Genomic DNA, 13782 nt, shown 5'->3' with positions numbered 1-13782 from the left:
TAAAAGGTTACTTCAAAGGAGATTATTTGACAACAGTCTGTCTCAATTTTCAAATTTATCATACGATAGGAAAGATATGCCGGTTTCATAATTGAATTCTGCCTCATAGATATGGGAAGTTGACGATGGAGAAGCTGGTGCCATTCCTTTCGTAATGGGTTGGGTTGTTCGTCTGTCATTATTCTATTTGTATAGTAAAGCAACCAGATCTGAAACAAATGAGGAAGACTCTGTGGTGTATCACTGGGATATATCGAATTAGCATATGATTGATTTTATTTCCTTTATAGTGTAACGGTCTAGTGGTTCGATCACTGGACCGTGGATTTATTTTATGCGATTACTGTTGTTGTAAATATAATTTAACAGACTCAACAGAAACAATTGTTTAATGTTGAGTATATCAGAATATGTCGGATGATCGTTCGCGATGGACTCCAAATAATTCACTAGCAAGTAATACAGAGATGAATTAAAGTTTACAAGGTTTATTCAACGAAATAACAAATAGAGTTAATAAATTATGGCACTGAACACAATCTAAAAAATATAGCGCAAGGCTGCAGTCGTCTATAATCCTAGTAGAAATAATATACTGTATCCCTATCAATAAATATTACAACTCACTGAAAGTCACATAAAATAGTAATAAAATTTACTTCATCCCCCTCTTACTAAAACCTAATCATTTCTAACTTAAAATAATACCTACATCTATCTAATAAAGTAGAAAAAGTTGGGAGTCCCCGTGGGGACGCGCACTCCCTCTTTTATACCCTCGTTCAACGATTTCGTTCCAACGGGAACGGATTCCGTTGGAAATCCAACCAAAATTGTGACTGGAAAATAGTTCATATATAACTAGAATTAATATTGAACTATTAATAAACTGGAAAATAACACTAGTCTAATTCAATCTAATCTAAGTAATTAATTAATTACCTCCAAAGCAATAGTTCTGGTATTAACGCCAACATTTACTGGAGCAAGAATATTTCGTTGGTGGATCCATAAAAAGATAGGTGAAACGCCACCGGAAATGACATATGTAACGTGCGCGGTACAACGTCAAGCAAAAGAGAAAGTAGAGATACACATGACGCAAAAAATGAGATCTGCAGCCCAATACACTATTTCACAATGGTATACATGAATAAAGCAAGGTAATTCATTTGTAATAATACGTGTAATATGGAATTACCGTAGAAGCGAGCGTATATTCGTTAACTTGCAGTAATTTCTATAATGGGCACACGTTAATTCTAATATACGATCCTTCAAACTGCATGATGTTGATATGTACACACAAAAACGCATTATTATGAATATGCTCAATATATCACTAGAAATATCTCGTGAATATAATGCTAGATACATTCTATAGGTTATAATCTACAGAGCTGTCTTTAATAGTTTAAATCTATGTACATTACATTGTGTGCTCGCTTCAACAAAAGTAAGAAAATACTTCATGGGTAAGTACATACATGTATAAAAATACAAAAACCTCACAATAGGGAGACGTCACCACTACCGGTGAAAGGCTGCAAAATTTTCGGCCTATGCTCGGCGCTAATGGCCTTTGAGTAGGGAGGGATCTTTATCGTGCCACACCTGCTGTGACACGGGACCTCGGTTTTTGTGGTCTCATCCGAAGGACGGCCACATTTAGTCGTCTCTTACGACAAGCAAGAGGTACTGAGGACATATTCCAACCCGAATCCCCACGGGACTCGAATTAGCATATGCATGATAATGAATATTGATAATATATAAAAATGAATATATATTTTTGTATGGCGATGTATTTATATGTTCTACAAGATTCATTCTCTTTATATTTAAGAAAAATGTAAAATTATTTTAATGTATCATAAGAATTACATGATATAAGGACGTTGATTTTAAGATATTTATCTATTTTGTATTGCTTGAAGGAGTTATGATATTGATCACTGTTCGTTATCTTCACCTTTCATCCAAGTGAATCAATGTAATCTACAATTTGATTTCAAAAAAATCTACATAACAAGATTACATTAATGAATTCTTAAATGTTATAAAAGTAATCTCTTAGTCTGTCCGAATAACACACACACTGTTGTCTTTCTCGTGAGATATTTCATTGTCTTTATATTGATCAATACTCGATTTCCGAGGAAGGTATCCTTTCAATAGATTGTGCTAATGAAGAAGCCAGACAAACTGTATCATCGTAAATATTCTCATACCCGGCACACATGCTGTATACCGCATCCAAGTCTCCCATTCCATTTCTGCCTTTATATCTGGAATTGCTGCATCTTAGGTCAGTATTTTCATGGTTTGTTTTTTCCAAGAACATTTTATTGTCATATGTAGTACTATGCTGAAGGATCGAGTTCATCCTTTTCTTCTTTGGACGTTTCACAGCAACAGAGGTAGAGGCAGAACATTCTTCTCGCTCCACTTAAAAAGACAGTTCATTATAAATAGCATGTAACAGGTTTTTGTGTCTGAAGTTGTATTGTGGGCATTACTTTTAAGTAATAAGTAACGAGAGAGAGAAAGAAAGAAAGAAAGAAAGAAAGAGAGAGAGAGAGAGAGAGAGAGAGAGAGAGAGAGAGAGAGAGAGAGAGAGAGAGAGAGTTAGAGTTTACTGTTTATTGTGGCAGTGACAGAGGTTTGGATTTCAGTATTGCGTTTCTTCTTGGACCTGTGTAATAAAACATCATCTATAATTGCATAAGGAAATTTACAAGGTAAATATATTGATATTTTACATGCTAATGATATAATAACTACATACCTGTACCGAAATCCTAAAAGCACGCACAGCAACAGAGCCCCAGTAGCAGTTGAAGCAGGTACAACAAATTGAAGAATATACGCTGATACTGACTGTTGGTTCCTTTTGAATTCTGAAAATTAATGAGATTGATAGCATTTACATTTACCAATGTTTTTGTAATAAAGACACATTTTGGGTTTTTGTTGTTTTCATTTGTCACTAAAGGTACTGTGACGCACAATTCATCTTTAAATCAACATATATGATAAGTGTTTTTATCATAAAACAGATGAATAAATGCTTAATTTGTTTACTTTATGGTAATGTAAAGCAGTGGATGTAATTAGGGGATTTCATGTTGGCCGGATGTGCACATTTTCCGTTTTCCCCATTACTTATATATCTCCAATATTAAGAAACTAGTCATTTATTCCTTAAAGATGTCTCCCGTGGGAATACGGGTTAGAATAAGTCCTCCGTACCCCTTGCATATCGTAAGAGGCAATTAAATGGGACATTCCTTCTTATGAGACCGCAGAAACCCGAGGCCCCGTGTCATAGCAGCTGTGGCACAATAAAGATCACTCCCTGCTCAAAGGCTGTAAGCGCTGAGCATAGGCCTAAATATTGCAGCCCTTCACCGGTAATGATGACGTCCCCATATGAGTACAATATTCCCGAGGCACGTTAAACAATATACAGCCAAACAAGCAATGGTAAAAATGATGTTAATAACGAAAGCCATAATACCTGAAGGAACTGTCAGACAACCCAGTATCTCGTGACACTGACTGGCATTGCATGTGCATTTCTCATTGCATTGTTTGCCATAGTATCCTTCTGGACATTTTTGACTGCAATTGACGCCAAACCGTCCCACGCACTCTGTAAGAAATACAGTACTTTAAATCTTTAACTGTACAATGTATCACTATTGTCTCTTCTGAGAGTAGTGCTAAAGTAATGCAGAAAAAAATATGATACAAGGTAAAAGTGTGTCAATTATCAAACTTGAATTAATTGCTTAACGTTTGACATGCATTTGGTGAACGAAACTGGACGAACCAAATAATGGACAAATATACAGAGAGGATACTTTTAGTCCCATTCCGTGCTTCAGATATGGAACTCTAAATACCCTCTATGTGAAGTACATTATGCACTTCTCTGAAATTAAAGAAGAAAACAGTAGATATGTTGGTCACATCAAAACGATCACCAGGTAAATGAAATAAATTCATCATTTAAATTCAGAATCACACAAACACTAAAATAATCAGATTCATCATGAAAAGTGAAAATAATGAACAGTGATCAATCTCATAACTCCTATAAGCAATACAAAATAGAAAGTTGGGCACACACGTACCCTTGAATATACCAGAGGTGGGATCAGGTGCCCAGGAGGAGTAAGCATCTCCTGGCGGCCTGTCACACCCACTGTGAGCTCTATATTTTGATAAGGTAAACGGAGTTATCCACATTCAAAATTAGTGTGGCACAAACGGCCAAACAATGAGAAAGTAAAACGTCAAACAGCAGTTGACCCAAAGATAGGTCGTATTGGCAAACTAGATCGTTATAACGACTATAGAACTGGCAAAATACTGACGTTTAACGAAACTGCCTCGATTTAAATGCAGAATTACACAAAAAGATTTCAGCATTGTGACAGTCAACATGTACATCATTGTGACAGTCAACATGTACATCATTGTGACAGTCAACAAGTACATCATTGTGACAGTCAACATGTACATCATTGTGACAGTCAACATGTACAACTTATGGTCTAATAATTCGATTAACTACGCCAGACTGGATGGATTAGCATGTTTCAATTATATTTATTACAACGTCTTTTTCTTTAAAAATTAATTCTTGAAAATCTATCGCGATTCTTCAATAGCCTCCGTGGTCGAGTGGTTAGAGCATCGCGCTCAAAATCATACGGCCTCTCATCTCTGTCGGCGCGGGTTCGAATCCTGCTCGCGCCGGTGAGAAAATTTCCCAATTTACTTTCGGAAGGTCGGTGGTCTCTTCCCAGGTACATTGTATCTGGATTCTATCTTCCACAAATAAAAACTGGGCGCCACCAGTTAACTGAAAAATTGTTGAGTGTGGCGGAAAACATCAATCAATCAATCACTAAAATTGCAAATAAGGATGTGAATATTAGGAAATAAGACAAAACATTCATTTTATTTCAATTGAATGTTTTTAGTGTAGTTTACCTTGACATTTATGTTTGTTTTTCAGGTATTCGTAGTTTACACAACAGTAGGCACCATTCCTGAAAACGGAATGTTATGTATGTTAATTCGATACTCTAAGCCACTCCCGGGGTGTGTAGTTCAAGGCAGTAAGGTAACTAACAATGATCAAATCAACATTGAAAACTTACTGTTTGTCATAGCAGATTCCATTTTTTACGTCCAGACTACCTACAACGTACATTAAACAAGTTTTACAATGCAATTGGCAATAACATTAATTAAAGAGAGAGACACTTACATTTCATACTTACTTGTTAAACACCCAGATATTTTGTTACAGGCCTCAATAGGACAGTTACATTTGCTGTTACATGATCTTCCGTACAATCCATCCGGGCACTGCTCTGAACAGTTATAGCCAAACCTTCCAACACATTCTACATTGCAAAAGTAAGACATCGCCTACATTTGAAGAAGTTAAAATCTTATTGACATATATTTTTATCTACCTCTAACGATATGTTTTCAAATGAAAAAAAAATCACTAACCCACACATTTCTTCACAGACACATTATAACGGTAATTCGGACAGCATATAGTGGTATTCCTGAAATGTTTCGGTATAACTTTCATTGAATAAGCTGATATTTCAGTATTAAAAGAAATATAAAAAGAAGTTTGTGATTTTCATGAAATGATATTGATAAATATACATTAAAGATTTAGATTGATATTCATAAAAAATAGCTTACTTTTCTTGAACACACATGTCATTGTCCTTCATGTCAGCGAATAAATATAGTGTTTGTAAGAAATACAGCACCGATATTCTGTTGGTGTGTTTTGGAATCATGTTCCAATATCACAGCTTGTGTTTACGTTCCCTCTGATATAATATTATACAGTTCAACTGTGTAATATTACACAGATGAAAGTACGCTTCCTGTTTATGAAATGAGTCCAGGGGTCCATGTTTGCCCAACTATCTATTTTGTATTGCTTGTAGGAGTTATGAGATTGATCACTGTTCGTTGTCTTCACTTTGCATGATCTCAGGTTTATCGCATATTTAGAGAGATACACATATCAATGAAAAACATTGGAATATATTGATAGGATGTTAGGTTCATGTGCTGTTTTGATATACTTAGGAATGAAAACGTTTGACGTTCAAAGGAAGTAAACTGACTTTGTTACATGCATTGTGTGCTGCCGTTCAGTCATTACACCTACTGTGGTGTCCTTATATTTCGTGGGGGTCATTTTTCGGGGGTTTCAAGAGTATATATCTTGAATTTTCAACAACAACGAAATATACAATATATTATATTTCAATGACCATACATCGAAATTGCATCCAAGCAACAGCGTAAAATTTTGGCAATGCGCGAAAATTAACCTTCAATTACTCTACAATATGTGTTGTAGCATACTTATCTCATGAACAGATACAGAATATTTGCACCATATGTAATCATCAGCAAAGTCCAGAATTGGTGAGGAAAATATCCTTAGTTTTCTTCCTATTATCCAGGATGAATTCTTGGCAAGGACACTTAATAAATCAGCAGGTGTAGATTTCATAGGTCCTTCTCTCTTAAAATTTTCTTCCTTCAGATCTGAAAAGGTTGTTGCTAACATGGGGAATTGAACACGGAACGGAAAACGGAAAATATTTTGTGCAATAATATCAGGAAGAGGTCAGCTATTTGTAAACTCCAAAGACTCATGAACAAGGAAAGCAGACATTACAAAAAGAATGGGAAGACATATCCAAAGGTGAATCCAACGTCAGCGACCCCATCCCTCGTTTCATGTGTTTCCCCAGACCTCCTTTCTCAAATTTCTAGATCCGAAACTAATTGCACACGGTTTATATAATTTAATCAATTTCGGATATGTACTTACTCACTCTCCCCCTTTCCAACTTTTAAAACTTTGTAGTATTCAATCCGATAGCCTACATCAAAAGGGAGGTGAATTTCATTTATACGTGGTAACTTTCACAGGGGCCTGATCTACTATTTTTAATTATTATAAGTAAAATAATTCGCTTATACAGTCTGTTTTGTTTCGTTTCGATTCGATATCGTTTCGCACTTTACAGGTACTCCAGCGTTAGCTATCCTTTAACTTAGGCAAAAATTTCTGACAAACATAAAATGAAAAAAGTTGAAGAAGTCTTAGATGTTACGCGACCATTCCTCATGATAAATTAAAGACTAGACTATTTAACATCATGGACAGTTGCTTCGTCAACAAAATTGAAAAAAGTAAATATTTGTATCTAGTGATCAGGCATCCAAAAAATACTGTGAAGCACCACTCTGATTCCACGCACAAGTACACTGAAGTTGAAATAAAAACATTCCGGAGTTTTTCATTGACTATGTCTTCGTATTATTTGGAGATCAAGTCTTCAAACAGTCTGTTGGAATACCTATGTACATGAATTGTACTACTTTGTTGGCTGACCTGTTTTTATATTCTCATGAAGCGGAGTTTATTTCAACCCTTCTACATGAGAAAAAAAGGTTTCTTGCTGTGGCCTTCAACTCGGCATTTAGATATATAGACGACGTTTTATATTCCATTATCAACTGCATATGGTATTAATATCTCTCAACTAATTCGATACTAAAAACTACTGACAAACAAGTTGTTACAGTTGTTTCAACAGTCTCGTTTGAAGTCAGCATTTAGGAAATTATATGTTCGTTATAATGATCTAAGTTAGCCTATATAACCTATCATTGGGTCAAATGCTGTTTGACGTGTTGCATACCGATTGTTAGACTGCTTTTGGCACACTGGTTTTGATTACGTATTACTTCGTTTATCTGATGAAGACATATAGTTCACGACAGGTGTAACCGCTCGAAAGGGGATGCTTACTCCTCTTAGCTAACTGATCCCACCTCTGGTGTGTCCAAGGGTCTGTATTTATCAAACTCTTTACTTTTGTATTCCTTATAGGAGTTATGAGATTGATCTCCGTTCGTTATCTTCGCCTTTTATCTATTAACAATAATCATTTTCATTCATATGTCGATTCGATATATCACGTGAACTCGAGATACAAAACATCACATTCCTCCACATCTGCTTCGTACTTAGATACTCCACTGAAAATAAATATTAACGACAAATTAACAAATCAACTTGATGACAAACGGTATGATTTCAGCTTCTCCATCGTCAGCTTCCGATATCTATTCAACAATATTCCATTATCACCTGCATATGCTGACCTTTTCTCGCGTATGGAGGGCCTCCGTGGCCGAGTGGCTAGGGCCTCGCGCTCAAAATCACACGGCCTCTCACCCCTATCGGCGTGGGGTTCGAATCCCGGTCGTCCCGGCAAGTGAAAAAGTTTCCAAGTTTACTTTCGGAAGGTCGGTGGTCTCTTCCCAGGTACGTTGTAATTGGGTTCTCCTTTCCACCAATAAAAAGTGGGCACCACCAGATAACTGACAAAATGTTGAGTGTGGCGGAAAACATCAATAAATCAATCAATTTCCTGCGTATGATCAGTTTTAAATAGAGGCAATCTATTGACAAACATATTGATGACACAGGGGTTTGTTTAAAGTCAGCATTTCGCAAATTCTATGGTCGTTATAATGATCTAGTTTGCTAATACAACCTATCATTGGGTCAAATGCTGACTGACGTGTTTCATACCAATTGCTTGGCTGTTGTTGGTACACTGATTTGGACTAATGATTACTACGTTTACATGATCAAGATATAGGGCTTACAACGGGTGTGACTGGTTGACAGGGAATGCTTACTCCTTCTTGACATCTTTATCTTCGCCTTTTATCTATTAACAATAATCATTTTCATTCATGTGTCGATTCGTATACATTGTGAACTCGAGATAAAAGACGCCACATTCCTCCACATCTACTTCGTACTTAGATACTCCACTGAAAATAAATATTAACGACAAATTAACAAATCAACTTGATGACAAACGGTATGATTTCAGCTTCTCCATCGTCAATTATTTCCATAATCCATTAATTCCACTTTTGGTAATCATACTTATACTTTAACTGCCCTTTCCAAAAATGAAATTCTTCAAAACCATGCTTCAGTTTTAGACACATCTAATATCCCAATCAATGGGTGGAATGAATATGAGCTACCGTACCTATAATGGATTCCTAAACTACATAAAACCCCTTACAAACAAAGATACATTGCTGGGTCCAGAAGTGCTCAAATAAGCCCCTATCCTTGCTCCTCACGAAAATATTAACAGCTGTGAAGGAGAAACTTCAAACTTACTGTGCGACTACACATGCCAGAAGTAGTGTCAATCAAATGTGGATTCTAAAAAATTCTAAAGAACTTTTAGTAAACTTGAAATCGCAGAATTTTTCCCAAATCAGTAACATTAAAACCTATGACTTTTCAAAACTATACACGAATATTCCTCACGATAAATTAAAGACTAGACTTTTTGATATCATAGACAGTTGCTTCTTCAATAAAAATGGAAAACGGAAATATTCATATCTAGTGATCAGTCATTCAAAAACTTACTTTGTTAAACACCACTCTGATTCCACGCACAAGTACTCTGAAGTTGAAATAAAAAATATGCTAGAGTTCCTCATTGACAATATCTTCGTGGTCTTTGGTGATCAGGTCTTCCAACAGTCTGTTGGAATTCCCATGGGCACGAATTGTGCTCCTTTGCTAGCTGACCTGTTTTTATATTCATAAGAGGCAGACTTTATTAAAAAACTTCTACGTGAGAAGAAAAAATCTCTCGGTGTGGCCATCAATTCGACATTTCGATATATCGATGACGTTTTGTCTATTAACAATAATAACTTTCATTCATATGTCGATTTGATATATCCTTGTGAGCTCCAAATAAAGGACACCACAGAGTCGTCCACTTCTGCTTCATACTTAGATATTTTATTGAAAGTAGACATTACCGGCAAACTGACAACTCAATTGTATGACAAACGGGATGATTTCAGCTTCTCCATCGTCAACATCCCATATTTATGTAGTAATATTCCATTATCACCTGCATATGGTGTTTATATACCTCAACTGATTCAATATGCAAGAGTTTGCTCTGCGTATAATCCGTTTCTAAATCGAGGTAAGCTACTGCAATTAAATTGATGGTACACGGGTTTCAACAGTCTCGATTGAAGTCAGCATTTCGCAAATTCTATGGTCGTTATCACGATCTAGTTCGTCAATACAACCTATCTTTGGGTGAAATGCTGTCTGACGTGTTTCATACCGATTGTTAAGCCGTTCTTGACACACTGATTTTGACTGCGGATAACTCCGTTTGCCTGATCGGGACGTTGGGCTCGAGGTGGGTGTGACCGGTCGGCAGGGGATGCTTACTCGTCCTAGGCACCTGACCCCACCTCTGGTGTGTCCAGGGGTCTGTGTTTGCCCAACTATTAATTTTGTATTGCTTATAGGAGTTATGAGATTGATCACTGTTCGTTATCTTGACCTTGCATCTGATCCTACCTGGTATGAGGGGCCCTTGTTTGGTCAATGCTTTATTTTGCATTCTTTATAGGAGTTATTATAGATTGATCACTGTTCGTTATCTTCACCTGTCATCTATTTCAAAGCTAGAAGTAACCTGAGCTACATTTTTGAGGAAAATGACGAAGCAGTAACTCTTCAAATGCAAACAGGGTACACGTCATACATAGCAGAAGGTTGATCGTAGGATTCAAAGACGGAAAAATATTTCACAGTTATATAATTTATTGTGGGGAATGGTCGTGTAAAGTGTTGAAAAGTCATACGTGTTAAAGTTGTTGATTTGAGAAGTTTTGCGAATTCAAATTTACTAAAAGGTCTTTAGATTGTTTTAGAATCCACATTTAATGTTTGTTAAAAAAGAATCTGGTGGGGAACCGGGTTATAATCGATCCTCATTATACCTTGCTTATCGTATGATGAGACTAAATGGGGCGGTCCTTCGGATGAGACCGCAAAAACTGAGGCCAGGTGTCACAGCAGGTTTGGCACGATAAAAATCCCTCCCTGCTGAAAGATCGTAAGCACCGAGCATAGGCCTAAATTTTGCAGCCCTCCGCCGGCAATGGTGACGTCTACATATGAGTGAAAACTTCTCGTTAAACAATATTCAATCAATCAATCAATATTGAAAAAGAACAGATTTTGATTTAAACTAAACTAAGAAAATAATAGCCTTAGGAGTTTGATTGAGTTTGTAGCTGGGATGATAAAATTTGTCTTCCTAAACAGTGTTTCAACGTGTAACACAGTTTACGTTGTTTTGGCCCTGAGTTTCTAAATCGTACCTTTTTTGAAATATTTTCACATATTTCTGCCTTTGTCGTTGAGTGTTCTCAGAAAGTGTTTAAGAGATTAAGAGAATAAGTGAAGATAAAGAATACTGATGAATTTCATAATTCCTATAAAGAACACAAAATTAAGAGTATGACAGACACGGACTCATAGACACATCAGAGATGGGATCAGGTGTTAAGGAGGAGTAATCGACCGCACCTGCAGTGAGCCATTTAACTCGGTAGTGTGGTCTGCAATAATGAGAACTCGTAATTTGTTTTACTTTTTATTTGGAATAGAAATAGTTTGCCTTTGATTATCTATAAACGATACTAATTTTTATTCATATCTAGACTCCATATAACTTAGTTACCTTGATTGAACTAAAAAACATCAAAGAGTCCTCAATATCTGATTTATATTTGGATATTATACATGTGTATTGAAGAACGGGGTTCAATGTAAACTAAAACTGTAACAATCGGGATGTCTTTAACTTCACTGTGAAAGTCTCATATAAATTTATGTAGCCATATTCATTATCACCTGTATATGGCGTTTATGTCTTTCCCTGATTCGATGAGCGAGAGCATGTTCTGCGTATGATAACGTGTTTGAATCAAAAGAGGCTACTGACAAATAATTTGATGTCTTATTGGTTTTAGTAGTCTCATTTAAAGTCAGCCTTTTGCAAATTCTGAATTCGTTATAATGATATAATTGCAGATACAACCTTTCATGAAGTTGAATAATCTCTTATGTAAAACGTATACGGTACCAATTTTGATGTGTTTCATACCAGCTATAAGGTTCTTCTTTTCATACTGATTTTGAATATGGATTACTCCGTTTAACTGACCATGGGATCACGGTGGATGTACCCGGTTAATCCTCCTCGGTACCTGATCTCACTTCTGGTGTTTACATGGGATCACGTCGGGTGTACCCGGTTAATCCTCCTCGGTACCTGATCCCACTTCTGGTGCTTACATGGGATCACGGCGGGTGTACCCGGTTAATCCTCCTCGGTACCTGATCCCACTTCTGGTGCTTAGATGGGTCGATGTTTGTCCTCCTTTTGATTTTGTATCCTTTGAAGGATTCATGAAATTGATCATTGATGGCTATCTTATGGATTCCTGATATACCAGAGAGTGCCAAGGAGGAGCAAACATTTAGCGACCGGTCACATCTGCCGTGCCATATAATGAAAAAATATTAAATCTTTCAACAGCTATGTTTGAGGTAATATAGCAAATATTGGTATTTATATTTAAAGCTTTAAAATAGTCATTCACAAAATCATTAATAACTTAATAATTTACGTAGTAGCAGTCTTCGTATTCAGGCTGTTTTAAAGCTTGTAATTTTGGTTCTATATCAACTAAACATATTCCTTTTCTAGTTATCTCCGCTATTGCATCATTTTTCCATTTTCTTTCTCTTTTATTCCTAATGAAGTTGAAAATTAGTTTATTGAACTCTTGTATAGTTTTCGTCTAGTAATTTTAGTTTTATGGCTATATGTATTCTAGTGTCTTTACGCCATGTCAATCCGGAATTTTCATACCTGATTATGTAGGGTTTTGTTTTCTATGTATGTATTTTTATTTCCGGTATCATTTGCACGAGATTGTTAACAGAATTCTATTTTCATAGACAGCGGGAACCATGTAAGTTTTATTCTTGAAAATTGTCGGAATGATATACTGTAATGTTTATTTCACTATGCAAAGGTTGAATTGTGGAAGCTATCAGTAATTTTGTAAATGTTGTTCATGTCATTTTCGAGTCAATACTATTTTAAATTTTGCAATGTTATGAATCTTTAAATTGTCTTGAATGAGATAATTTTGAATTTAAGAAATTATTTGTGCATTATGAACAAGACAAAACTGATTATCTACTGTTCAGTAATTGATACTATGTATAATATACAATGTTAGGGCTTTAAATTACATTTTTGAATGTGTTGCCTGATTTGACACAATGTTTACATGTACATCTGTATTCGTTTATTGAAAAGTGATATGAATTACATATTTTTCTGTATTTTGTGGTAGCTTTCACAGAATGTCTCACAATGATGTCTGTCCCAGTCCCTTGGCTGATTATACACAATAAATGGATTACATTTTGAACTTTGGTTTTGAGGCATTTTGTTAGCTGGACAAAACATGTATATATAAATTTAGAATTGTTAAAGTGTTCCTTACAGAATGTTTACCGAAAATTGTCCATTTTATTTTCTTGCTCGACTTAAATAAGGTATCTACGTCGTGATAGACTTTCAACCAATTTTATAACATTCTACTTCGTATATTGATATCACGTTTACCTGACAAAGTGCATTAAAGAATACGTTTTGTTTTAATCATAAAGATCTTTGATCCACCATGTTTATAAAATAGATCAATAGCGTAAAATGCTTGTAATAATGATGGAATATTTCTAAGTGTTAGTGTCATATAATCTTC

General features: G+C 35.7%; 1 protein-coding gene across 1 annotated transcript; it reads right to left on the bottom strand.

Moving 5' to 3' along the window:
• Positions 1-472: 472 nt before the first annotated feature.
• LOC125657516 (multiple epidermal growth factor-like domains protein 10) lies at positions 473-7480 on the bottom strand. The gene is made up of 9 exons (XM_048888124.2): positions 5740-7480; positions 5536-5594; positions 5298-5423; positions 5175-5214; positions 5005-5063; positions 3521-3655; positions 2789-2900; positions 2640-2695; positions 473-2448 (listed from the first exon to the last, which is right to left on the bottom strand). The coding sequence occupies exons 1-9, from the start codon at positions 5838-5840 to the stop codon at positions 2141-2143; spliced, it is 996 nt and encodes a 331-aa protein (XP_048744081.2). The 5' UTR covers positions 5841-7480; the 3' UTR covers positions 473-2140.
• Between the last annotated feature and the right edge of the window lie 6302 nt (positions 7481-13782).

The sequence above is a fragment of the Ostrea edulis genome, chromosome 1 (genome assembly GCF_947568905.1).
Source record: "Ostrea edulis chromosome 1, xbOstEdul1.1, whole genome shotgun sequence".
Taxonomy (NCBI): domain Eukaryota; kingdom Metazoa; phylum Mollusca; class Bivalvia; order Ostreida; family Ostreidae; genus Ostrea; species Ostrea edulis.
Note: the sequence above shows the minus strand (reverse complement) of the source record. Positions and strands in the feature narration are given on the sequence as shown.

Excerpts from the sequence above, each read along its gene's own strand:
- LOC125657516 (XM_048888124.2), bottom strand. The coding sequence starts at position 5,840 with ATGATTCCAAAACACACCAACAGAATATCGGTGCTGTATTTCTTACAA. Across the intron at positions 5,064-5,174 it reads GGAATCTGCTATGACAAACA|GAATGGTGCCTACTGTTGTG; the intron begins GTAAGTTTTCAA and ends TTCCGTTTTCAG. Across the intron at positions 2,449-2,639 it reads TGTCACTGCCACAATAAACA|TGGAGCGAGAAGAATGTTCT; the intron begins GTAAACTCTAAC and ends TGTCTTTTTAAG.